Source organism: Neopsephotus bourkii, unplaced genomic scaffold (assembly GCF_033783945.1).
Source record: "Neopsephotus bourkii isolate Nb327-2 ecotype Australia unplaced genomic scaffold, CSIRO-AGI_Nbou_v1 NB_272, whole genome shotgun sequence".
NCBI lineage: Eukaryota > Metazoa > Chordata > Aves > Psittaciformes > Psittacidae > Neopsephotus > Neopsephotus bourkii.
The window spans coordinates 10,849,229-10,876,225 of record NW_026900781.1 but is presented as its reverse complement, the minus strand read 5'-3'; the positions used below and the strand labels follow the sequence as shown (position 1 = coordinate 10,876,225).

At 40.5% G+C, this 26,997-nt stretch overlaps 1 protein-coding gene and 1 long non-coding RNA gene across 3 annotated transcripts in view; both read left to right on the top strand.

Moving 5' to 3' along the window:
• Positions 1-6,134, top strand: part of LOC133208591 (uncharacterized) — a 68,666-nt gene extending 62,532 nt beyond the window's left edge. Inside the window, exon 3 of the long non-coding RNA XR_009724444.1 lies at positions 5,677-6,134. This is a non-coding gene — a long non-coding RNA (uncharacterized LOC133208591). The remainder of the gene's footprint in view (positions 1-5,676) is intronic.
• Positions 6,135-8,376: 2,242 nt separating this feature from the next.
• CDYL (chromodomain Y like) overlaps positions 8,377-26,997 on the top strand; it is a 103,863-nt gene continuing 85,242 nt past the window's right edge. For both annotated transcript variants that reach the window (XM_061346563.1, XM_061346566.1), the window contains exon 1: positions 8,377-8,565. In XM_061346563.1, coding sequence (XP_061202547.1) covers positions 8,542-8,565 — 24 coding nt within the window. In that variant the 5' untranslated portion in view covers positions 8,377-8,541. The remainder of the gene's footprint in view (positions 8,566-26,997) is intronic.

Sequence of the window (26,997 nt, the reverse complement as noted above, 5' to 3'; positions counted from 1 at the left end):
TTCATTTCATAATGATCTCTACTTGATTCTGAGGATGAGCGAACTGTTATGGCTGATCAGCCAATTGAAGTGTTCCCAACCCAACTATTAAGCTAGGATTTTGTTTTCTTAGCTGTTTTATAAAATCATTCTCATCCTCACCAAGGCAAGGGAAGCTACATTCCAGTGGTAGACAGCTCTACTTTGAATAGAGCCAAGGAGTTCAAGGAATTAGCTACAGCTTTTTATCTCTGATGTGGACCTAAACATCTAAACCGTGCTAGTGACCCATTAGGTGAGCTGAAAGGGTGAGCAACATGATTGCACAAGATCATTTTTATTTTAGATCATTTTAGATTTCCAGTTTGGGACTTTTAAACATAAACTTCTTTAAAGTTAGACAATACTTTTATACCTTCACTGTCTATGTGTGTTCTCCGATCAGCTATTCACATTAGTACTTCTATGGAGCTTTTGACTCATTCAAGGCACAGAGGGCCTTCTAGGAAAACATCAGGAATGTGTAGCATACAGATTTACCAGGGACATAAAGAGATAGATATTAATCTCACCTCTGTTAACACTGACTGCATGGCTCTCATAGTCACAGCTATATATGTCTGTTTCTGTATAATGATGGAAGCTGTCATTTTTAAAGTTCCAGTTTCATGTGTTGCAGAACTAGAAAGGTGGATGGTGGCAGAGGCAGGAGAATGGAGGAAGATAAAAGCAGGTCCCATAGATGAAACATGCATTTTGTCCTGTGAGATTATAATTTAGTCATACTTTCATCACAAATCTTCCATTTGATACTAAGCAAGTCATTTAAAACATGTAAGTCATGGATGGCTTCTACATATATTTTTTGAAACTCAATTCAAGGTACTGGGTACCTAGCTGGTGTCACAGAAGCATCCAGTATTTACACTTGTGACAAACACCAACAAAGATGACACCTTTAAAATAAAAGGTACTATATTCTCTGAGGTACTTAAATCTAGGCCTCTTTAATTGAAATCAGAGAAATCAGTGGACATCTCTGACAATATTTACTGTAATTTCATGTCTCGGTTTTAGAGGGGTAGAGGTTGGATGATAATATGAACTCATGTCATGGGCAGAAGGTGAAGATGAAAAAATGCCTCTTAAAAAAAATATTCCAATAAGTCTATCATTGAAGTACACCCCGAAACAGGGGAGTACCTGCTAGCATTCTTCGAAAGTGCAAATTTGCTGAAAGAAACTATGTCTTTATCAGTAAACACCTAGGTAGAATCATAGAATCATAAAATAGGGTTGGAAAGCACCTTCAGATCATCAAGTTCCAACCCCCCTGCCACGGACAGAGACACCTTGCACTAAACTGTGCAACCCAAGGCTCTGTCCAACCTGGCCTTGAACAACGCCAGGGATGGAGCATTCACACTTTTCCTGGGCAACCCATTCCAGGGCCCTGCCACCTTCACAGTAAAGGATTTCTTCCTTATATCCAATCTAAACTTCCCCTGTTTAATTTTTAACCCATTACCCCTTCTCCTATCATTGCAGGCCCTAATGAAGAGTCGCTCTCCAGCATCCTTGTAGGCCCCCTTCAGATACTGGAAGACTGCTATAAGGTCTCCATGCAGCCTTCTCTTCTTCAGGATGAACAGCCCCAACTTTCTCAGCCTATCTTCATACGGGAGGTGCTCCAGTCCCCTGATCATCCTCATGGCCCTCCTCTGGACTTGTTCCAACAGTTCCATCTCCTTTTTATGTTGAGGACATCAGAACTGCACACAATACTCCACGTAAGGTCTTACAAGAGCAGAGTACAGGGGCAGGATCACCTCCTTCGAGGACCTTGCTGGTCACGCTCTTTTTGATGCAGCCCAGGATACGGTTGGCTTTCTGGGCTGCAATCGCACACTGAAGCTGGCTCATGTTCAGTTTCTCATCGACCAGCACCCCCAAGTCCTCCACAGGGCTGCTCTGAATCTCTTCTCTGCCCAACCTGTAGCTGTGCTTGGGATTGCTCCGACCCAGGTGTAGGACCTTGCACTTGGCATGGTTAAACTTCATAAGGTTGGCATCAGCCCACCTCACAAGCATGTCAGGGTCCCTCTAGATGGCATTCCTTCCCTCCAGCATAGCAACCGAACCACACAGCTTGGTGTCATTGGCAAACTTGCTGAGGGCACACTCAATCCCACTGTCCATGTCACCGACAGAGATATTGAACAAGACTAGTCCCAACACCGATCCCTGAGGGACACCACTCGTAACTGGTCTCCAGCTGGACATTGAGCCATTGACCATGACTCTTTGCATGCAGCCATCCAGCCAGTTCTTTATCCACCGAGTGGTCCATGCATCAAATTGATGTCTCTTCAATTTAGAGACAAGGATGTCGTGTGGGACAGTGTCGAACACTTTGCACAAGTCCAGGTAGATGACATTAACTGCTCTACCCCTGCCCCATCATAGAAGGCAACCAAATTGGTCAGGGAGGATTTCCCCTTAGTGAAGTCATGCTGGCTGTCACCAAGCACCTTGTTGTTTTTTATGTGCCTCAGCATGCCTTCCAGGAGTATCTGCTCCAAGATTTTGCCAGGCACAGAGGCGAGACTGACTGATCCGTAGTTCCCCGGGTCATCCATTTTCCCCTTCTTGAAAATGGGGGTTATATTTCCCTTTTTCCAGTCATCTGGAACTTCACCTGACTGCCAGGATTTTTCAGATGTGATGGACAGTGGCTTAGCAACTTCATTTCCCAGCTCCTTCAGGACCCATGGGTGGATTTCATCAGGTCCCATGGACTTGTGCACGTTCAGGTTCTTAAGATGGTCTCTGACCGGATCCTCTCCTACAGTGGGCCCAAGGTCTTCATTCTCACAGTCCCTGCGTCTGCCTTCCAAGTCCTGGTGGTGTGGTCAGAGCATTTGCCAGTGAAAACCGAGGCAAATAAATCATTGAGAACCTCGGCCTTCTCCAAATCCAGGGTAGCCATTTTTCCTGATAGCTTCCAGAGAGGGCCCAGTTTGTCCCTAGTCTGTCTTTTATTCACAGTGTACCTACAGAATCCTTTCCTGTTATCTTTCACATCCCTAGCCAAGTTTAATTCTAAGTGGGCCTTAGCTTTCCTAACCTGGTCCTTAGCTTCCTGTACAACATCCCTCTACTCTTTCCAGGCTTCCTGTCCTTGCTTCCACCTTTTATAAGCTTCTTTTTTCCCTTGAAGTTTCTTCAGGAGCTCCTTATCCATCCAAGGAGGTTTCCTGTCCCTCCTGCTGCACTTCCTTCTCGTTGGGATGCAACACTCATGAGCTTGTAGCAACAACCCTGAGCTTGTAAATAAGGTAAGCTATGATGATGTCAGTCAACAAAAATTACCAAGAATCTATTTATAACCATAATTACCATTCTTTTCGTCTGATATTTAAATCTGATTGTATTACTGCCTTAATCTAATCTAGAAGTCATAGAATCGCCATAGAATCACAGAGCGGTTTGGGTTGGAAGCAACCTTAAAGATCATGTAGTTACAACTCGCCTGCTGTGGGAGGGGACACCTTCCACTAGACCAGGTTGCTCAAAGCCACATCCAGCCTGACCTTGGACACTGCCAGGGATTGGGCAATTACAGCTTCTTTGGGCAACCTATTCCCGTGTCTCACCACCCTCGCAGTAAAGAATTTCTTCTTAATGTCAACTTAAATCTCCACTCTGTCAATTACAATCCATTCCCCCTTGTCCTATCCCCACATGCCCTTGTGAGAAGTACCTCTCCAGATTTCTTGTCAGCCCCCTTTATGTGCTGTAAGACTGTTACAAGGTCTCTCCTAAGTCTTCTCTCCTCCAGACTGAACAAGCCCAGCTCTCTCAGTGTTTTGCAGGTCAGTGAAAGTAATGTCATAGAATCATAGAATCAACCAGGTTGGAAAAGACTTTTAAGGTCATCAAGTCCAACTTTTACCCCATGTTTGAGCGTGTGTGGAAATGTCTTAGTAGTTTAGAGAATTAGGAGCCTCTCTCTTCTAGACTTTAATGTAAAGAATCTTGTTTTAACAGTTGTTCCTTCAGGTGATCCCATTTTCCTCAATGTGGCACAGAACTAAATCTGTTTTTCTTCCTGAAATGATACCTGTTCAAACTGCTGTCATTACAAAATGGGAAAAACAGTTCTCAGTTTCGTTGGAAGATATGCATAGCAAGAAATGTTTGGTTTTTTTCTAGCATTTTTATTTCTTCATTTGAACTTAAGCGTCTTGGACCACTCAGAAGGCCAAAGGCCAAGATGTAGACGAAGAAGAGATGAGGAAAAGAAGAGGGACAGAAATTAGGGAGAGTATCAGAGGGCAAGGATGAACTACATCCTGGGTGTTGAGATGAGGACAAAAGAGCATAGGATCAAAAAAAAAATTAGGTGCAAAAGAATATTATGTACTTCATATCTAACCTGTCAACATAGTTTGGCCAGTATGGAGTTTTAGATTATCCAGTTGGTTTAGATCCAGGAAGCCTGGAAACACGAGTAGGATTAATCTCAACTATCTTTAGGCAGTTGCGGAATAGGTGCCATACTTCCAATTGGTAAAAATTGAAAAGAAAAAACAAACCCACAATTGTTATAGCCAACAAAGTGAATCAAATTTAGACTTCATCTGATCAGACAGAGGTGTCTACTTTAGGATGAGATGAAGCATGCTGTGAATTCCATTGACTATGCTGACTAGCTTTCCATTCACTGTGGAAAGATAGCATAGGATGATCTGATCAGATGTTAGTGCCTGATACGTTTAGCCGTATCATTACTGCCTTTTGAAATCCTTTAGCTAATCACTGTCTCAGCTACTAAATCCTTCATTTTCAAGCCCTACTCCCAAATACTAAAAAAGTAGATAATCACCTTAATATAACTGATTGTAAGTTATTGATAGTCACTTTATTATCATGAGTTATGACCTTGTGGATAAATACCTGCATATCAAATAAGGCTGTTATCCCTTGGTTAGAGCAAATCATGGAGATGGAGGCCCATTCCCATCTAATACAGATATCTGTAGTGTTTCCAGTACCATAAACTTCCAGCCAGCTGTGGCCTGCCACCATTAACTATCTCAAATTCAGCTATTCCACCATCCATAAAGATCTTCATAGACATTACAAGGGCACACAGTGAGGTCAAAATGGAGTTGACCTTTCAAATGAACTTTATACCATGATCTTACGTACCATAGAACATTCTTCATTCTGCTAAATAGAAGTATAACTGTTCTCCTGACTTTACCAGGACTGTCACTGTAGGTGGTTGTCCACTTCAAACTGGAAGTGCCATGTGTGTATGCTAATGCTTCCTGGTCAGCTGACATTGCTCAATTCTGTCCAAAGCTAGTTTAACCAAGGCTGTCTCAAGCACCTCGAGAAATATTTGCTGCCACTGTCAAAACTCAAACTGGCCTGGCTTTCCACTTTTCCTAGACTGCTTCCTTACTGTATTCCATACAACTTCTCTACTAGAAACATCTGTATGCAATGTTAGTAAAGCCATTTAGGCAACTGGCATGAAGACAGCTTTCAACAACCAAAATATTGTTGAAAATTGGCAAACCTGCCTCAGTGAGTAAAGGTGAAATGCCTTAAGAAGCAAGAAGGAAATGGTGATCTAGACAATTCGCCATACAATCTTTGGAGAACTTGACTTTTTTCTAGCGAAAGCAAGATGAAAACAAGCTATCATGGAAGTTAGTGAAGCAAAGTCCAGCTGGAAAACCTGGGCACCACTACTGCATGGTATTTTATAACAGCATGGTTGATTCTCCTGAAAAGCCTTATATAGCAACAAGGACAAAAGGTTAGAACAGAAACCAGAGAGGAATTAAGTGGCAGTGCAAAAAATGAATATGTGTAACAGAACTTCTTTCACTGAAGATGAAACATGGAGTGTGTTTGAAAGATTAAAAATTAGTAATAGGTCTGAGCTTTTGTTGTTTCCTCGAAATACTAAAATTAGAGCAGTACTGATGAATTGTGGTTTTTTTTTTAGTCACCCAGAAGATCAAGACCTAAGACCTGGTTTACTGCAACAGTAAGACCATTAGTAAAAATTAAGAAGTTTTATTCTTATGCCGTGCAAGCAAAGTAATGTCTTTAGCAACCACTGCTGCCATCTCTTTGCTAAAAAACCACTGCTGCCATCTCTTTGCTAAAACATAAGTACCTATTACCTTAAAAGATTGTTCTTCAGAAGGTGGGTACAATGATGGCATGACATGTACCGCTCAAAAAGGATTCAGACCACATCTTAGGAACTGTGATTAAATGCTCACCTCCAGAAGGCAGTCACAGAGTTCCTAGATCTTAACTGCCTCCATTTCATACAGGCCTATCCTTTCGTCAACAATCCACTTACTGTCACAGAACGACCCCCTTTTGCACCACTTAGACTTCAAGACTCGGTCTTGAAGATCCCAAGCAGTGGTTCAAATACCTTTTAATAGGCTGGTTAGGAAATTAGGAAAGTATGGAAAGCATGAAAGTTGCTAGATGTCTTATCCGCACAAAACACAGAATCACAGAATCACAGAATCCCAAGGGTTGGAAGGGACCTCAAGAGATCATCTGGTCCAACTCCCCTGCAAGAGCAGGGTAATTATGTCTGTTTAGCAGTCCAGAACCAGAATTTCAGTTATCCAGAAGAAGGATGTTGACTTTGGAGACATGATGTATTTGTCACAAGGAATGTCCAGGTTAACAACCTCTGAGATGGGAATCTCCAGCTCTTTGTGCATAAATCACCCAAAGCCTACAAATGGATCAATGTCTTCCAAATGGGTACTCGCTGGACAATGGTCCAAAACACGTTTATCAAAGTAGAATGTTGAGGAATTTCTTGGCTTTTCAGAAATGTTTTTGAAGGACTTTGACAAAATAATAAAGAAAAAAAAAGAGATAGCTTGATAAAAATTTAGTTGTGCCAATGGGTTCATTGATCACACAAACATGATGGACTCTTCTTTAACTTGTTCTGTTCTGCATCTTCCTGACATGGTACAGAATAGGAAACACTCACTGGAACAAATGCCTTGGTGTGATGAAAGGTGGAGTAAGGCAATCCTCTCCTGACACTGGTTTTGTCCCACCCTTAGGCCTTTTTGAGATCAGAAGCTGTCATGCAGAATTTGCTCTTGAAGGAGTAACTTGTCACATCTACCTTTGCACAACGATGCCTTCAGTTCATGGAGCTAATGGGTTATTACACGGCACCTTGCTGGCCCAATTTCCTATGAAACACTCCCAGATGACACATGAGGTGACAACGACAAGTTTTGTGGTGTAAACAGTACTGGACTCATAAGAAAGTCAACAGCTCATCTACTTTCTGTTGAGCCATCATCCAAGGGAGGTCTTGGTGTAGCGCCTTCCTGACTCTGCAGACACGGTCAGCTGGGAGATGGAAGCTGTGCGCAATGATCATGTGGGGCTGCTTAGCTCTCATGCAGATTTGCCCATGTCCTTCACTCGTTTATGGCAAACGTATTCCACCAAGTGTGGACAGAAGAAAACGTAGACAGATGCACTACATCGTTGCTTGTATATAGGGTGGTAGAGTTGGCCAACGGGTTGGGATGGCCCCGTGGGGCTGGACAAGCTGTGGTGGTGAGGAGAGGGATGACTGCGGGTACCAGAAGCCGCGGGGTAGGGCAAAGGGGAAGCAACGAGGGCCCCGCACGTGCGTGGGCCCCGTGTCCCAGCACCCCCCCCCCCGCGCTTTCCGCCCGCCTCTCCGAACTCCGCGGCCGTCCCGCACCCCCCCCCCCCCCCATCCCCGGTTCCCCGGGCGCGGCCCCGCCGGCCCCCGCGCGCCGCCGAGGCTCAGCTGAGCAGACAATGGGAGATCAAAGCGGGGGGAGGAGGAGGAGGAGGAGGAAGAGGAGGATGGTGCCGGGGGCGGCTGGAGCCGGGGCGGGGTGGTTGCGTGTGGCGCTCTCTGAGCTCGATTAGTGTTCCTGGGGAGGGAGCGAACGAGCTGAGCGAGCCGGGGACGGAGGGGTGGTGGTGGTGGTGGTGGGGTGGGGGGGGGGGTGCGGGGTGCAGCCGCCGTGCGCGAGTGCGTGTGTGCGCGCGTGAGAGAGTGTGTGTGTGCGCGCGCGAGGGAGAGAGTGTGTGCGTGCGTGCGTGCGTGCCGGCCTGCCGGGGCGTGCGAGAGAGGCAGCGCGAGGGAGCGGGCGCGAGCGGGGAGCCAGCGAGTTGCGCAGCTGCCGTGCGCGCAGACCCGCCGCCACCAGCAGCAGCGGCGGCGGCAGCACCTCACCGGCTGTTAGCGACCGGAGCTGCGAGTTGCGCTGGAGAGAGACGCGCAGGCAGGAGGAGGAAGAAGAAGAAGAGGAGGAGGAGGGGAAAAGGAGGAGGAGAAGGATAGCGGGAGGAGGAGGAGGAGAAGAAAAAGAAAAAGAAGAAGAAGAAGAAGAAGAGGAGGAGGAGGAGGAGGGTGAAGAGGAAGAGGAGGAGGCCACACGGACACCAACTGAAACAAAGTATTTCCAAACCAGCACCCAACTCCACCTTGTGAGGCTCCCCAGCATGGCTTCCGAGGAACTCTACGAGGTAACAGCCCCCGAGCGCCGGCCCTGCCCCCGGCCCCGCCGGCCACCCCACCCCACCCGCCTTTTTGTTGCTCTCAGGAGAGCCGGCGGTCTTGTCACCCACACTTGCTGCGGCTGCCCCTTCCCGCTGGGCCCGGCGCCTGCGTGTGTGCCCCCCCGTCCTCCCCCCCGCCGCCCCTTCCCTCCCCAGTTTTGCCGGAGGAGGACGGAAATGTGACTGAAAGGAGACGGCAAAGTGTTACCCGTGGCCTGCGCTCTCCCCTTCTCCCTCCAACCCCCCCGTTCACACAGCACTTTGACTCTAGAAGGAGAACGGGGCGGGGGGGGGGAGAGGATTCTGGATGGGGTGAGCAGCGCTGACAGCCGCGACTTGCTCCGGGAGTGAGCACGGCGAAGTGCGAGCCCGGCGGTGTGCAAAAATGCGTGCAAAGCCGAGTTATTGCATGTGTCCGGAGGGGGAGGGAGGGCAAGAGGGGCTTTCCTCCTGGATTGGTGTCTGTACCGAAGTCCTGTGCCACCATCCTGTGCCTTGGCCATGCAGCAGGCTGCGATGATGCAAAATATTAAAATTTAAACTCCTCGGCTCTCCGTGCTCTAACGATACGGTTAAGGTTGCAAAAGAAGCCAAAAATATTCAAAGTTAAGGTTCTGACGTGCCATCCTTCGCTCATCACTCGGGAGCTGGTCAAAGGGTGTGCTGACGGGAGAGGAAGGTTTTGGGGTGAAGAAGGGAATGAGGTGACAGCCTAACTTTGAATTTCCTGTCTTATGTGTGGCAATTTCACATCCTTGCCCTTAATTGAAAAGCATTATGGCTCTCTTGGATTTAACTTCCTTGTTTTTATTTTCACAAGAAGTCTTCCCTAGGAGTGAAAAGCTGTTGTTGTTTTGGAGCCATTCTTGTCTTCTGGGTAAAGAAGTGGCCACCCAAACCCAAAACTGCTTTATCTCCTAGTTAATGTACATCCAGGCAGTGTTCTATCAAAAATATTTATATCCAGAGGCTGGAAGGATAAGGTCAAAGGGAGACAGGCAGCCTGCAGGACACTTGACAGAACAAGATGTCTTACTGGACTGTTGGTGGACGTGTGTCTCCTGTTAATGCAGTTACATTTGTGTTGCTGTGGGTGAACACATCTGGAGAAGCCAGTGAAAGGTTCCCTAGATGGGTTTATGTCTTCAGCAAGTTGACTGCCTAGCAGAGGTGCTGAACTGATAAGGTAGAAGACTGAAGGCCTGTATTCCCAAGACAAGATAAATCATGGCCAGTTGCTTTGGCAAGTTTCCCCATCCTCATAGTGTGGCTTAAGCCAGTCTTGAAGGGATCTCTCTTGGAAGCAGGAGAGAAGTTTAGGGACTGGTCTGTGTGACAGGATTGCCAACAACTTGCTTTGACTTTGGATGAAGTTCTGTTGAGTTTGTGGACTTGGACCCGTAGACTGTTCTGTGGCCAATACTTGTTCTTTGTGTGTTGCTGTGTTTGATCAAAGACAGAGAATAGGATATCAATTTTGATAGGTATAAGAAGTGACCAGAAGAATTGCATTTGCTGGATATTGGGCTGAGGTTTAGAGTGGCCACTACTCATTACTCTTGTTGGTTGTTAAAAATGTTGACTTGTGCAAAAGGCTCAGTAGGTTGTTGAGAATGTCTGTCCTCACTGGGCAGGCAGCGTGTGTAGTCTGCTGGGCAAAAGCCTCTTCTGCAAAATGCCTGAAGTTGATAAACTACTTTTTAATTTTAAAAATCAGACACATTCTTTAATTGTGTAAGTGCAAAGTTTATGTGCATGTGGTCAAGCTTTTTTGCTACTTTTTTGTTTTCTAAATTGCTGTTAATTTTTGACAAGTTGTGTCTTGTAGTGAAATTTGTAGCCATGGATGCAAAATCATCAAATAATAAGTAACTGAAATATAGTGAACACTAATTTAGGAAGTGTGTAACTGCAAGTTGACCTGAAATGTTGACTATTAGCTAATTTAAACTCTTCTGTGAACTGCCCATGTTGTTGACTGGGCGTTTACTTCTGTTTCATGGATATTTTCTTTGTGATTAATACCATACAATATTCTTTGAACCTGGTGATTGAAAATCCAGTGCCATTTATTATACCTTCCTCTTTCTTTCTGAATCCTGATCTTGTGTCTCAGTCAAAAAAAGTGTATAATCTATTTGCAATTGTTAGACAAAGTATGAATACCAACTACTCCTGCTGATATGTGTCATGGTTCTTCCAAAATGCAAATGAGAAATCCTGTTATAAACAATAAAAATGATGGTAATTTCATTTTTCTCTTTCTTTTTTTTTTTTTTTTAAGAAAAAAATCTTTATGGATTCATTTGTTGTTTGTGGGAGAGAAGGAGCCAAACTGTAAGCCAGTGAGGTGGAATTCAGAGATTGAAACCTTGAAATACACTACTGGGCTGGAGGGATGACATTGCTGGGCAGCCTGTATATCCTGTATGTCATTAATTCCCAAGCACTTTAGAGGTTCTGGTAATGATTACCTGCATTTTTGAGGCAGGGAGAAGATTTGAAGAAAATATGAAACTTTCATTGAAAAATGTTGGGGAGTCTCTTTTTTCCTAGATGGGAAGTGAAACAAGTAGTAATATTGCCAAGCTCCATGGGTGAGGTGAATAAGTTTTTCTGTTTGTTCGATTCTTCAAGTGACAATACATTGGTGAGGTAGACAGACATGGAGAAATTGGTGAACAAGACAGGTAAAGGAAAACATACGAAAAGGTGCCACTGGGACTTGTTTCCCCCAGATTTCTTTCAATAGGCCTTGACATCTTACAGCATACTTCTTTGTGGGTGACTGCTGCCATCTGCGTTACTGTGGCTTTTGGAAAGTCCTTTGTACAGCTGCTTGAGCAAATAGTAGGGCTACTTTCTTTTACACTGTGACAAGTTTGCTTTGCTTTACTGGCTGATTCCTGCCCTCTGAAAGACTGTTGCTTATTGTAATCATCTTCACTGGAGTGATTAGAAGTGGGCTACCCACCTCATTTAGAAAGTTCTTTTGGAAGCAAACTATGTTTACTTACTCTGCAGTCAAATCTCTTGATCTCCTCTGGCAGATCCTTGCAGTGATGTCCAGTACTGAAGTCATCCTGAGTTGTGGTTGGCATGATAAATTCGTTTGACGAAATGTGGAAGTGATCCCACTTTGTACTAAGTACAGTGGAAATACATTGAAGTTCTCTGTGTGTTGGAGATTGTATCTAATCAAACAGCCAAGTGTTTCCATCTTTCCTCTGATAATTACTGGTACAACTGATATACACAGCCCACTCGATCCCATTTGCGTAACTGTAGTTAGACCTGGGCCATGATTGCTACTCATATCGAAACATTTTCATTGGGTTTTACCAAGAAGTAAGCAAGACTGTGAACTTTGCAAGTACATCGGTGTCTTTTCTTCACTCTGTATTTTTACCTTGATATTGCTCATAAAGCTACCATTTTTAAGGTGACGTAATTGATTGCCATGGATATATTTGAAGTCCTGTAGTTCAAAATTATGTATTTTGGTATGTTTTATAGAATGGAAAGTGTTTGTTTTAATTCTTCAAGTGTCATGTAAAATACATGTGTGGATATTTTTTTGCATCCCAGTGTCTAGTATTCTCAAGGTGATACTTCACATCCAATGCCGATTCAGTGGTTTTGGTTTTATTTTCAGAATTAAAGCATTTCACATTAAATTATATAGATATAGTAAATTTACGAACTGAAACTAATTTCAGGGGCTAATGGCTGAAGTTCTATGGCCTTGCATTGGGCTGTATGTCAAGTTTGGTCACCTGATAAGTAAGACCTAAAGACACTTATTCCATGAAAATTTCAACTTTCTATATACAGTATTGGGCGGAAGTGAAAAACGTGATCCCTTGGGCTGTTCTTTGGTTGCTGTGCTAGTTTTTGAAGTGATAGAGTGTAGAAAACTGAGGGAGAAATGCTGTCATTTAGTTGAAAATTTGATACTGCATGGGAATTTCCCACATAAAACTCAAGTTTCTCTCTCAACCCTGGTAACATTGCAATGATCAGATCTTCATCATATTTTGTATGCATTTACTGGAAGGTTTAAACATTTGTTTTGCTTAAGTTAACTGAAAGGGTAAGTCCAGTCCACAGTGTGCGGCTTGGAGTTTGTTGTAATTTCTTTTGGCTATTTGATAATAAGAGTTGCTATTACCAACAAATTGGAATTGTCTGTTTGGCCAACAGACATTTTTTTCCTCATTGAAATGGGTTGATTTAATTCAACCTGTCTTTCAGGAAGGCCAAAATATCTTGGGATGTGTCTTCTGCTGCTTATTTCTGATGTGCTTATTCGTAAGATCTTGGTTAAACATCAGTGACACTTGTTCATAAAGGGGGTCTTACAGTTGTTGAGCTGTAATGCCTGAATCTTTCCAATTTTATTTTGACAGCAAGTGGTGCAAATGTTACTGCATGTTTCAAAAGAGATAAAAGACTAAGACTTGCTTGACTAGCCCTTGCTAACTAAATAAGACTAGGAATTTACATCAGACCTGTTTGCATTGCTTCCACCCCTTAGGAGCTCTACATCTGGCTTAAAATAGAGTTGAGGATTAGATGTTCATCCCTTTCTGCTGACTTTCACCTCTTTAAACCAGAGCGTGAATGTAAGAGCACTGCAGAAATGGAGCCACCATGCTCAGTGCAAGAAACTTGGCTTTTTTCCATCTTCCTTGCCACACTGCTTTTCGCCAGCTTGAGTTATCTCTCTCACCTCCTGTCCTAGAGCTTCAGACAGAATTGAGGAGGTCAGGTGTCCCATCTTCTGCTGCCGCTGGGGAAAACCTGAGCCCCTGGGGGTTTCTCTGGTGTGCCCTGCTTTCTGCAGTGCCACTGGCCTGACATGGCTTTAGTGGCTGCTCCCAGAGTTCAGACATCTGTGACCAAAGGAATTAAAATCTGATGGGGTCCTGTATAGGACTGCAAATGGTTCGCAGATAAGAAGATGTTTTAGCATTTTTCATGCATTCTTTTGTACATACATGTATATGTCATATTTTTCTGTGTAACTTGGTTCAGATTGCCCATGTCTATCATGGAAAGAAAGGATGGAAAAAAAGGAGGAAGCAGGAGAGGGGGAGAGATGTCCCATCCATAAAGCATGTGAGGCTCTGATAATTCTTACCTTTACAGTCTCTGTCTTTCACAGCAGACTGTGATTTCATTTCTTGAATTTTTTGGTCAATTGGCTAAGGTGGTGCCAGTCACGTTTAGAGTTACAGAATAATTACTTCCAACTTACAAGACTGTACTATCGCATAAGGTTGCTCCTGCTACGCTGATGTTCAGTACCTCTTGAATGAGGATAAATTACTGGACACAAAGGACTTAATGAGACATGCTACAGCCCCTTGTTCCCCAGGAAGGTTCGTGTAGCTGGAGCAGCATCACCAATGGCATGTCCCTCTGACTTCCCAGTAGGTGCAGCTTCATTTCTTCCTGACTGCTGCTGCATGTCTGACCTGTGCCAGAGTACTAGAAAAACAAAGTTACTAGTGGTTACAGTTTCATCTCTCTCTGATAAATGCTCCACACTTGAAAAACTCTGATTTAAAACTTTTGACAACCAGAATGACTTCTTAAATATGTGTTAAGTGGATGTGCAGATCTGTTGGATATAACTGATGATTCAGGCCTATAGTGCCACTCTTCTGTAACAGGATCCAAAACTGATGTTACTGGGTGATGTGTTACTTTGGGGTGTCTGTTGGAAGCATGAGCTCCACAGACTGTATGTGCAAGGTGAAAAGGGATGCACAAGCCTCTCCCTGTTAACTTCTTTTGTGCCTTTGAGGTCTTGAGCGGCTGTTTGGCATGTGATAACCTTATTTGTCAATAAATACAGGGTTGTTGGGTTTTTTGGCTTTGAGTTAAGCAATAATAATTCCCATATTAAATATACCATGGGCTTTCTCTGGCAGTTTATTGCTAGCCCAGATAATATCTTAAAAAAAGGAAGTCCTATATTTTTCATTATCAAATGCAATCTCCAACATCATAGTATTTCTCTAAGAAGAGCTTTTATTTATCTGATTGTTGATAGTCTTTAAATATTTATACCAAGAATTTCTTGTTCTTTGAAATAATTTCTTTGAATTTCTCTCCATATGACTTAGAGGAAAAGAAAATTGGCACGTTACTGGTTCAGAACACTATGAAGGCAAGAATACTTACTGTCTTCATAAACATCCTCAAAAGATTTACATGTGTCCCTTAATGGTGACCTGCTGTAGATCTTTTTCAAGGAATCTATGAATATGTGTGTATACATAAAATGGATATGGAAAAAAAAATTAACCATATTTACATTTTTAAACAATTTTCACTTTGCCAGCATAAAATGCAAAATAAAGCAACTATTTATTAAATGTCTTAGTTTTACTGAATAACGCAACAAAGTAACTACCGTAACTATCAGTTGTGTTGTGATTCGTCAGTGAGGCTTCACATTTTATAATCACACTTCATAAAATTAATCAGTACAGCTCTGATCAAATCTTTCTTCTTGGCCATGTTATATCTGATGGTTTGTTTGTTTCATTTTTTGTTTGTGGGGAAAGATAAGGTATGTGTTTTAAGTGGCCTAACCACATTGTAGTTGTGCCTCTCCAACTCTTCTGCCCCCACAGTTTCTGAAAGTTTCACTGCTTTTAAGGGAAGCAAGTCTTAACGTTCAGTCTTTGCTGTTTGTCATAGTAGCATCTGAAAAATCAAACCCCAGGTCTGGGTTGTTTTTTTTTGTGGGTTGTTTTTTTGAGCATCCTGAATGAACAGGGAAGGAAGGAGATGTGTTTTTTTGTTGGGTTTTTTCGTTTTTTTTTTTTTTTTTTAAGTGATTGTCATTTTCATTTTGCAAAGACATTTATCTACTTCTTTAAGCATTTCCACTTCATGTAAGACATTGGTTTATGGGAATCTGCTTAATTTAGGGAATAATAAAGAGTTTGGTTCTAATTAGAAAATGCCACAGTTTAAAGCAAATTATGGGAAATACATGGTGATGTGTTTATCACAGAAAAATGTCAGGTGTACATTTTGTAAATATGTGTGATGGGGAACCATTAAGGTACATTCTTAAGAGTGTTGAAATGAATATATCTTAACTCCAAAATACTTCCCTGACACAGTGATGTGTTGAATGTTGCATTTAGTGGATATTCAGAAGTCTACGTTTTTTGAAGTTCTTTCCATAAACCTGAGTTCTTCAATGCAACATGGTCTGTAGACTGATAACATTTTTGTTACCAGTAGTAGTGTAGATATATGAAGGGTACAAAACAATTCAAAGTAAATTTGGAAAAGTTAGCTGTATTATACCTGGTTGCTAAATCAGGCTTATTTGTTGTGCTTTGATTTCAGCACCTGATTTTCCCCACTTATTTATATATATAAAAAATATTTCTATATAAGGGTATATATATATATATAAAATATAGCTCGTGCTAGCAAAGTATGACTCTTGCATCATATTTTAGTGGCTAGGTGCCTCAGAAGGTTAAAACTAAACTCATGAGAATGTAAGTCTATATGTAGTGACATAAAAATTTCCATCCAGTTCAGCACCCTGATTCCTATCACAGATCTGTAATGTCTTACTGTAGGGGGGGGAAATGGGAAACATGGCACAGCAGTAATCATCAGGAGCTTTCACGGTTACTTTTGTTGGGACCAAGGCAGATTTCAGCCTTGGTTTTGAAATGCCAGCAGCATGGCCTGAGTTCCCTAGATGACCAGCGGCTACGGGCTTGGGCAAAGGTGGGCATGTCTGCAGAAAGAGCAGTGCTGTGCATGTTTCTGTTGATCCTGGCAGGGTGTGGTAAGCAGGAGTATGGTATTACTGCCAGGTCACTCACTCGTCTTAGCACAGTGGTTAGTCAGGCTCAACTGTCATTGTTTCTCTTCAGACAATATTCTAAATACTTGCTGGGGTCTTGTTCAAATGGTAGAATTTAAGGTGTTTGCACAAGCCTTTTCTGAGTCATAATCACTGAATACGTTACTGCTCCTGAACAGTGTATTAGCTTGAACTGTAGTTTTCAAGAAGAGGATGTTAGTGTATGTGATCAGCCAAAACAGAAACACCAACTCTGAGTGAAATCTGAAATAATCAGCAGTGTACGCTTTAGATATCAGCAAAGTCTTCAGTGCAGACTTCACATGCGTAAGGTCTGTATGCCAAAATAAGGCCTAGCTAACAGCTTTGTGTGAGTAAACTCCTAGTCTAGAAAAACTAAACAGAGAAGTATGGCCACAGAATAAACCAAACTGTAACGGCATGTGTAATAATAATTCTAACAATTAATTTCATTATTTGAAATTAATACTATTTTATGAGACTAAGTATAAACTATAGTAGATTGTACTGGAGCATAATCTTTCTAAAATTAGGAAGATTGACGGAAAACTTTTCCTTAAAGAGTGAAAAAAAACCCACCAAAACCACAGAGATTTTTTTTTTCTCTGTAGGTTTTTAGCCAAACAGTAACTCTATACTCTTGGATGGGCCTTCGTGTTTTCAAGGCTGGCACATTTCTTCTTACTTGTTTGGGCCACAGATAAGGACCAAACTCGATCTTTGATTAACAGTGCTTTCTAAGAACAAAGAAACAGAAAGACAGTAAAAGCAGTGATGTTTACACCAGACTGAGAACCTTGAGCTTTTTAACTTAGTCTACTTTTTGTGGAATTAGGTTGGGAGTTATTCTAAATAGATGTATTCAAAGCAACTCGACAGTTAGTTGAGTGAGCATTTCCAGTTAAACAATCTCATGCTTCCTCAAAGTGATGCTGTAGAGCTTTTTTATCTGGAAGACTGATGAGGCGTCCATAGGAACAGCTCACCATCATCCTTTGCAGCTGAAGGGACAACTAGATGTCCAGATATTCCTAAGGGCAACAGAAGTTCTAAGTGTGGTTTTAGAGAAATCAGTCAGTCGATTTTCAGTTACGATATAGTAAGGTCAAAAATTTCAAAGTTAAAATTCAAACTGTCAATGCACACCAGGTTCTTTACAGTGCATGGAAATGGCTAGGGAAGGTTAGAGCCCAGCTCACAAATTGTTCTCAAATTCTTCTTTCCTTTGTGTGGTTCATATGCTTAGTGTTATGTACTTTGTGTATTGGTCTGATAGCATCAATCAGATAGTAATGGGTATGTGTTGAGTGGGAGTGTAAAGGACACTATCTATCTTTTTAATTTGGAAAAAATGTCCATTAGACAATGTAATACAGAAGGGTGAGTTCACTATCATATGACTTTTGAAAGGCCTGACTTCCAGAGAATTAACACTGGAAAAAGCTGTATTTTTATCCAGTCGTCAAGGAATCATGGTCAGTAACAACAAAGACTTTTTTTCCCTATGCTGATGGCAAATAAGGTAGTGTCTTTGTTTTGAAAGATCCGTCAGTGTTTCAGATTCTATTTAACTCATATTAGAGGCATCTCTCTTGTATAAGGGCAGCTCTTAAATTGATTTTTGTCCCACATTGTACTCATCAGATCCGATATTTGTGCTTTATTTGTGCATTTTATTCCAACTATCCAAGAATAAAATATTATGTTTTGAATGAGAAAATGAATATCATTGTATATAAGGATGATTCTTTAAAATGTAGCACTGTAGGAGTATTAAAACGTGAAAGCTAGTGCATTGAGCGGTCTTTGAATTGACAGCTATGGCTGTGACTACAGAAACCAATGGACATGAAGGACTACTACTCCATAAATCTTTAAAACCACACAAGCATGAGATCTTGCTCATTTTTTCATCAGCAGGGTATGTGTCGTCACTGTATACAAACCATGCCATGTTTTTTTCTTATCAGTAAAGATTTAATAGCAGGGTTGTTTGATTATTGGGTTTTTTAAGAAAAGGCTTGTTGAGATAAATCGTTAAAATGCCTTATCTTTAAAACCAGTTCTTTACAAGGATCAGTTTCAATTTTAAGTTCAGTTTTGTCTTGAAACTGGTGTAATGCAGAGCAAGCATATTGAGTAAGATGGTGTTTTTGGAGGTTTCTTCTGCTGCCATTAGTGACAAAACATGAATTTAGTAAGAAGATAAAATGAGTACAAGGACCTCATGTTTTTTCTGTCCCCATGAACGTTAGGTCTTGATCCACCCATGGTGACAGATGAAGCTACTTTTATTTGTTTATACCTATTCCTGTGTTATTTTCTCCCATTTTTCATATAAAAATGTTTGCTATGCTCTAGTTCTTCATACCTTTGGACATTCGTGAAAAGCAAGGAGTGATGAGACAGCTGTCATTAAAGTCACACTTCAATAGTGTCTGGGCTTTCTCTGTGCAAGTGAAGATGTAAGTTAGTCATTGTTTACTGGTATTGGTTTGTGAAATGGGAAGTTCTTGTTTTAATTGCTCTATGTTATTTGAATATATTCAATATTAATGGAATTATTCAACATTTAAGTCCTTACTCAAGTAATTACAACCTAGTTTATTCTAAAGAATTTAATCTTCTGCACTTGAACATATATATTTTCAATCAAAGCTATTAAATGTAACAGAATGATTCCTTGCATGAATAGAAAATAATTTTCTTTATTATGACACTCTTATTGTCAAGTAAAAATGTCCTTTGGCTTTTTTGCTCCCTCATGATGGATATTTTCGTAAATAATGGGAATTAATGAGTCAGTATCTTGGCCTATATATATACATTCATGTATTTATGTGGTTTTATTCTTTCCATTAGTAAAATAATGCTTTATTTGGCTCTCTTATTTTTCCTCTATACACTCGTTTATGTTTATGAAGCTTGAACTAAGATGTGACTAGAAGTGATTAATTTGGGGGAAGGATTTTAGATCTTTGTATGAAAATTGAAGTCTTAAAGTATACTGAGGTGTAGTAAATTATGAGAAGTGGAAGAAGAAAGTAGTCATTGGACTGTGAAAACATCATTTTATGTTCTGCTTTTCACTAAATGAATGCTCTCTTTTCATCTTTTGTCCCTTTTGTCAGTTGTTTGAACTCTACCTTCCCAGTGCCTTCCCAATACTCAAACCACCAGAAAAATCTTTTTCCATCCAACTTCTTCAGAAAAGGGCACTTTCAGTGTGGAATTAGTTGTCTAATGATTGTAAAGTAAGGATGATTTTTATTTTTCTAGCAAGAAACTGGAACTTTGTTATGTAGGGGGAAAAAAAAAGGCATATCCTGGTATAACTGCCTTATCTTCTGTAGAATGGGAACTGGTTGTTCAGGAAAAATGGAGGATCTTATCATTAGGACACGTGTATACTCTCTTGAAAAATGTAATTCTCTTTCCTCTGTCACAGGCTGGCACTGAGCATATCACTCAGACTGAATATTTCAGAGGTGATTGCTAATCATTTGCTCATCTCCCTGACAAAGTTTGAGTCCCTGTGCCAAAGCACAAGCAGGGTAAAGCCATTTTTCTCCTCCCTTTTCTCCCCCAAGTAAGTACTGTCAGAACATCTTAGAATAAAGGCTGATTGGGTCTTAGAGAGAGAAGCTGTGCTGGAAGTACAAGTGACAGACAAACCTGCCTCCTTTTTATGTTGCTGGTGTGGTTTGGTTTTGGTGGAGCTAACTGCAGAGAGATATTTAACTAGAATCAAGTGTTACCTTTGATAAACTCTGTAATCAGTGATGAGTGTCATCCAGAAGGCCATTCAGACCTTCTAAGTAAAATTTCTCTGGAAGGTCATCAGGCTTCATCCCCTTTCTCTACAAAGGTATAGAAAGGATAGTCAGGTTAGTTTAGTCAGTTAAGTTGAATATAATTAAATGTTACCTCCTAAGCACTGCAGGTTTTGGTTTGGGGTTGTTTGTTTGTTTTTTTTTTTTCTTTTTCTGCTGTATTCTGAACCTAAAGGGTAATACCAATTTTTTTCATTCATTGCAGCCTTCCCTTGGGACTGTAAACTGTGTTAGTAGGTGAAAGTTATTAAGGGATTTTGATGTTGAAGTATGAAGTGTTTAGGCACAGCACTGAGCTACTATGGTCTGTTTTAAGGTTTGTTTACTGAGTGACAGTAACTAATCAACAAAACTGAAGTTTTGCTTTTAAACCATAACTGTTGTGGTTTACTTCATTTTACATTCAATCTCAGAAGATGTTTGGGTGGCAGTGCTTTGTAATTGACTTCAGCAGGTCTTTCCGCCAAACAGTCAGCTGTTCCTTCCGATGAGCCAGAAGAGCAGTTTGGTCATGTGCTAAGAGGATTGGAGAATCAATCTGACATAATTAAACCCAACCATACAAAAAACCCTGCCTCCAAAAATGGTTATTTGGTTGAATTAGTTCCTCAGTCTGGTTTAGTGCATGTCCATGCACATACTTGTCAGGATGACGAAGCAGGTGTGGAAGGTCATTCATGCTGTTAAGCCCCAGACCAGCCTCAGTAAGTGACCCCTGAGACTTGGGGAAATTTGTGTATACTGACAGCATTTGTGTCAGTTTTCCTCTCTTTCCCTTAATGTTTCTTTGAGTGGTGTGATATCTAGAAGCTGGGTTTGAAACTTAAATATTAAGGGAGAAGACCATCTATTCCTTGTCCACTTTCAAGTTGGAGTCTAAGGGCTCTGTTTTCTACAACTTAAGCCAATTGAAGTGCTATGGGCCTTGCTTGTCACCATTGCCTCCTTCAACAAGCCACTCGTTCTTCCCCCTTCCTTTGCAGTGGCACTCATCTGTGTCACAGGGTCAGGTGAATGCCATTTAAGGAAGGCTGCCGAGCTGCAGGCTACCCAGTGCTTTTGTAGAAATAGTTTGCCGACAGTTTTCTGACTGACTTGAGGTTGAAATCCAACCACTTCAGAGGTGCCACTTCAAGTAAAGGGGCAGGAATATATGGCATAGTGGAAGGGAGGCAGGAGAAAAATCCGGGTAGATGTGGTGGGTGTTGCAGCAATGGCTTGGCTCTGTTTAAAAAGGAAAAAAAAAAAAAAATCCATCAAACTGCATGTTTAATTTTCAGCTGGATCATCTTGCTGGACTGACTTGTAGTGTGGCTGCACAGCTTCTTGCCCTTGGCTTGTGCTGAATCACAGAGCCCATATTCCTGGACTGCACCTTGAGGCCATGCTGCACCACGCAGGAGAGGAGCAGTGCCCCTGAAAAAGGGATTGCACTGAGAGATGTGGTGATCATGTGTAGAGCAGAAGGTGCTGTGCTGTGTAGTTTTAGTTGCTGGTTGAGCTTCCTCTTTAACCGGTAAATGGAAAACTCCTGTCTGCAACAATTTGGATTCCAGTTACTCCTCAGTGCCAGGTAACTGCTACTTATTAACAATTCTCTGCATTTTATTAAAGGGTAGCAGTTACAAACCTTGCTGAAACTTTTTGTTACTTTCAGTGTGCCACAAGTGATGGATATTCTGCAGCCCTGTAAGCTTGTCTTTTGCCTGCCTGCCTTGGTTGTATTATAATTATGGTCTGATGCCAGCCTGGAGATGGGGGTGTGATATACAACATAGTTAAAAGTATCATTTATTTTTAAGGATTCTGGTTATTCTTTAAGTGGGCAGTGGGCATGGAGTGGGATGTCTCCTTATAGTTTACCTCCCTTTAAGCTGCATTTCATTTGAAGTGCTGATATTCATAAAGATTATTTTAGCCCCTTCAATGGAATTAAACTTCAAAGTATAAGTGCTGTCAATATCTATTGGGTAGAAAAACTTGCGCTTTAATTACTTTTGGTTTCGGTTTCATGGGCAGGAACAAATTACTTTCACTTTGAACATGTTTATGAGAAGGTGGGAAAACTGATAAGGAGAAAGTAAACTATGTTGCTCTTTAACTCCTTCCAGCATATAAATAAAAACTGGTTAGGAAAGAAAAATATCTGTTAATACTAAAGACTACAAGGCTAGTGATATATTATGGAAGGATTTGGGAACGTAGAGCTAGTAATTGAGTGAGAATTTAGAAAACAGTGAAGTAGTTTAAGTGCCCAAAATCCAATGTTCTCAGTTCTCTCTATGTGTAGGCTACTTATTTTTGTTTATGTTAAGCAGAACTATTCTGTGAATTGTATATGTGTAGTTAATAGTTAATTAAAAAAGGCATGGTTTAGTGTGAGGTGTCCCTGCCCATGGCAGGGGGGTTGGAACTTGATGATCTTAAGGTCCTTTCCAGCGATTCTATGATTCAATGATTATTTCTAAATATTATATATGGTGGTAAAAAGAGATTATGTACTCAGTATTTAAAAGACATTTTTCTCTTATTAAATGATTTTATATACTTACTAGAAATGTAGTCTGCATTTGTATGTGGTATAAAAACATAGAACAGAATATTGGTTATTTCAGGGGTGTAGCATACGAAAATTAAGATTGCATGAAGGTACATTCAGATGACTCATTGCTACATGCACCTGTTAAAACAATAAGTTTAAAATCTGTACTTTGCTTGTAAACCAGTACAATTTAATGGCATTTCCAACATTGGCATTGATCCTTCATTTAGGTAAAAAAAAACCCAAAAAAAACAAAACCCAAAACACCAAAAAAACAACAAAAAACCCCAAACAAATAAACAAAAAAAAAAACAACCAACCCAACAAATTATTAAATAAATAATTTTAAAGTACAAACCAAAATTACAGCCAGTTAAAAAAAAAAAAAAATTCTGTTGATCATTGCCTGGAAACTCAGTCCAGTATATTCCAATTTGCGTACTTGCCAATAAAGTATTTTAAACAAAACCAAAACCCAACACAGAACACTTTAGACTACATATGAGAAAATCACTAAGTCAAACAGAATTCCACTGTGCCAGTTTTTATTGAGTGCCAGACTTTATTAAGAGCAAAACCAAATTATAAAATCTGGCCATTATTGTTGGTCCTTCTATTTTTCCTTTGTGGTTCAGTTCTGGTGTTGTTTTAACAAGTCAGCCTATACACCAGGTTTGTTACTTCCAGAAAGCAAGGGTAAAAACATTGCATTCTGTTGTGTTTCTTTTTTACTATTTGCAAGATATAAGCAACTAAAAGTGTACGCTTAAGGATAGAAAGGTGTCTCAGAAAGTTCTGTAAGGTCTGAACTTTCATTTTACTGAGATAAAGACATAATATCCTGTGATTTATGTGACAGGGGAATCTTTCTTAAATATCTAGATGCAAAGAAACTATGCATTATTATTTCAGAGTGATTACATTAGGTGATGGTTAATAAAATTTTCCTGGAATTTCTAATATGTGCAGGTCATTCATCACACTTCCCTGAGAATGAGAAATCCTGTTCTCCTCAACTTTATTCTTCTAGCAAAAATGAAATTAAATGAAAGATCACTTCCATGAAAACAATCAGCACAAATAGTTATTTTTTGAATCTGCTCTGTCCATTAGAGGCCTTGCCACTAATATGTAATCAACCTTTCTAAAATGATGATTTCCTAAAAATGACATAATACAGATTTTACTATAAATACGAAGAAAGCAGTTTTGTCTCAAGGTTATATTACTTTAAAACAAAACTTACCCAGGGGATTTGTAACACTTACGAAGAAAAGTCATTAGTGGTAGGTGTGAAACTGTCAGTGTAGTAAGGCAGAGGTGAAAAATTCAGATGTATGAAGATTCAGAGAAAATGCCGTAAGCAGGAGTGGCTACTAGCTGTCTCAATAAAAAGACCATTTATAATACATTATAAGGGGCTGGAGCACCTCCCATATGAAGATAGGCTGAGAAATCTGGGGCTGTTCAGCCTGGAGAAGACTGCGTGGAGACCTCATAGCGGCCTTCCAGTATCTGAAGGGGGCCTGCGAGGATGCTGGGCTAATGGACTCTTCATTGGGGACTGTAGTGATAGGACAAGGGGTAACGGGTTAAAACTTTAACAGAGGAAGTTCAGGTTGAATATAAGAAGTTCTTTACTGTGAGTGTGGTGAAGCACTGGAAAAGGCTACCCATAGAAGTGGTAAATGCTCCATCCCTGGCAGTGTTCAAGGCCAGGCTGGACAGAGCCTTGGGCAACATGATCTAGTGTGAGGCATCCCTGCCCATGGCAGGGGAGTTGGAACTAGATGATCATAAGTTTCTTTCCAACCCTAACAATCCAATGATTCTACATAGGCACTAGTCATAAACTTTCTATAAATGGGGTTAAAAACAGTATGAAAATTCTCTTATTTATTTAGAGCAACAAAATGCCAGTAGTGATATGTATCTACTAGATAAGGTAAACACTAATAGTTGAGAAGAGACTAAAATAGTGCTAAAAATATTATTCTATGATTCTTTAAAAAATACACTGTGAGTCAAAATATTATTGTTCTTTGGTGAATATCTGGATATTATATTCACAATTTCCAGTGACTTACAAAAAATATTTCTTTATTCTGGTAGGACCAAACAAATTTATTTATTTTTTCTGTAATTTTTCTCTACAGCAGTCAGGATTTAAAACAAGCAAACCTACACTCAAGGAACTAAAGTTATCTAAGGTACCGGGTTTTGTATTTTGTTTTAGTTTAATTGTTGTAGAAGTGTAAATGAGATGGGATGGGCCAGGATATAACATTAATACTAGACTGGACAGGTTGATAAGGATCACAGAAAGAACTGTGGAAAGACTGAAATGATAATTGCTTAGCAGAAAATGGAAAAAAGCAGGGTCACTGCTTGCCCGGCTGTTTGTGTTGATTAGAACGTGTCTGCATTTATTTCTTTATTATGAGGCTGAAAGTTTTTGGTTGACAAAGATACTTACATAGGTACAGTAAGCTTTCATACTGATGCAGTACTGCATGGTATTCTGATTTTTAAAACCTAGCTCTTTGCTAAGTCAACACAGCCCTTATTAAATGTATCTCAAACTGGTTAATTGGCAGATCATAAAGCAGTAATAGATGAAGGACATTCATGTTGGATTTCATACAAGTTTTTCACAGCTCATTGCTTTAAGGATTTGGATAATGATCTGGAGGAAAACGGAATATAATCTCTGGTAAAATGCATTTGTGCAAAAAATGGATGGATTAGTAAGTGTGAAGGATGGTCTGTACTTAGTTAATGGGGATCATTTCAACATATGTTAATATAGTTAAATATGTCTAGACAGTAAGATCATACATGTAGGATGGAGACTAGTACTTTGGAAAGGAGTAGTACAGTGATATGATGCAGTAGCTGAAATGCACAGTGCAGTTTCTTGATATGGGTAGAGAGCATTTCAAGTGGAGTTAGGTGTGCTTTTATTTTGTTGTATAGCTCAAGTGATGTTAGAAAATTACATCCTGCTTGAGCTTAAGATGCAAAAACCCCTAAAACCTAGATAAACTTAAGAAGATGCAGAAAAAACATGTCAAGCCTTAAATATGTGAGGCTTAACATGTAAAAGCCTTAAAAACAAGTAAATGAACAAACCCTTGCATATGGTAAGAGCCTGGAGAAGCTTAGTCTGTTTAGTTTTAGCAAAGGGAAATTTGGGAAGTGATTGACCTGTAAGTACTTACATGAGGCAAAGATTTCAGACAGATCAGTCCTTCAGGTATAGTAGGCAATGGTATGACAAAATACAGGAGCTGAAAGCTGAAAGGTGAATTTCTTCTAGAAACAGAAAAAATATAAAACTGAAGGCAGTTATCTATCAGAACAGCTTATTTAAGGGTGTTCTGGATAGGTCATTGAAAACAAAGAAGCAATTTTTTCAAAAAGATGCCTTTAGTTCAAGCACAATATGATGTCCTGTTGCAGGAGTTTTGGAGTGAAGTTATCTGTTATACAGGAAGGCAAACTAAACAGTCATCATTCACACACGTTGTCTACTAAATCTGACAAAAGTGTTTTCATCATGAAAGGCACCCTGCACTCAGTTGTAATGTGCATCTGTGGTTTTGAAGGGAAGGCTGAAAAGAGAGGGAAAAGGAGGGTTGGGGGTCTGGGGAGAAGGTATAATAAAAATAAATTTAATTTTTATTTTACACATGCAGAGGAATTGACTATGAGATTTATTAAATCAAAATATGTGATTACCCAAGCAATGCATACAGCATTTTGAAAGTTTTTTACATGATAATTGTGTGAATTAGCAACCAGCTAGGAACAATACCCCGCTATTTGTTAAAGGAGAGACAATAAGGTTCTTCTAGACAGGAAAGAATCTACATTGTTAACAGATGACCTGAAAGTTCAGCTCATTGAAAAGGCAAATATTTTGACCAGGAGAATAATTCTTCCTGTGGAGCAGTATGAGTTACCATGCTTAACCCATACAGCTATTTTTAACCATGTCACAGCTATTGAGCTTAGTCTTCAACTTACTTCATAAACAGTGTAGAAAAGACTAAGTAGGTCTTTCTCTTTGGTGAATGTAGAGGTGAATATGTCAGAACCCCTTTTGGTTGCAGTTTTTGTTTATTTTGTGCAATTTCTGTATTGGTTTT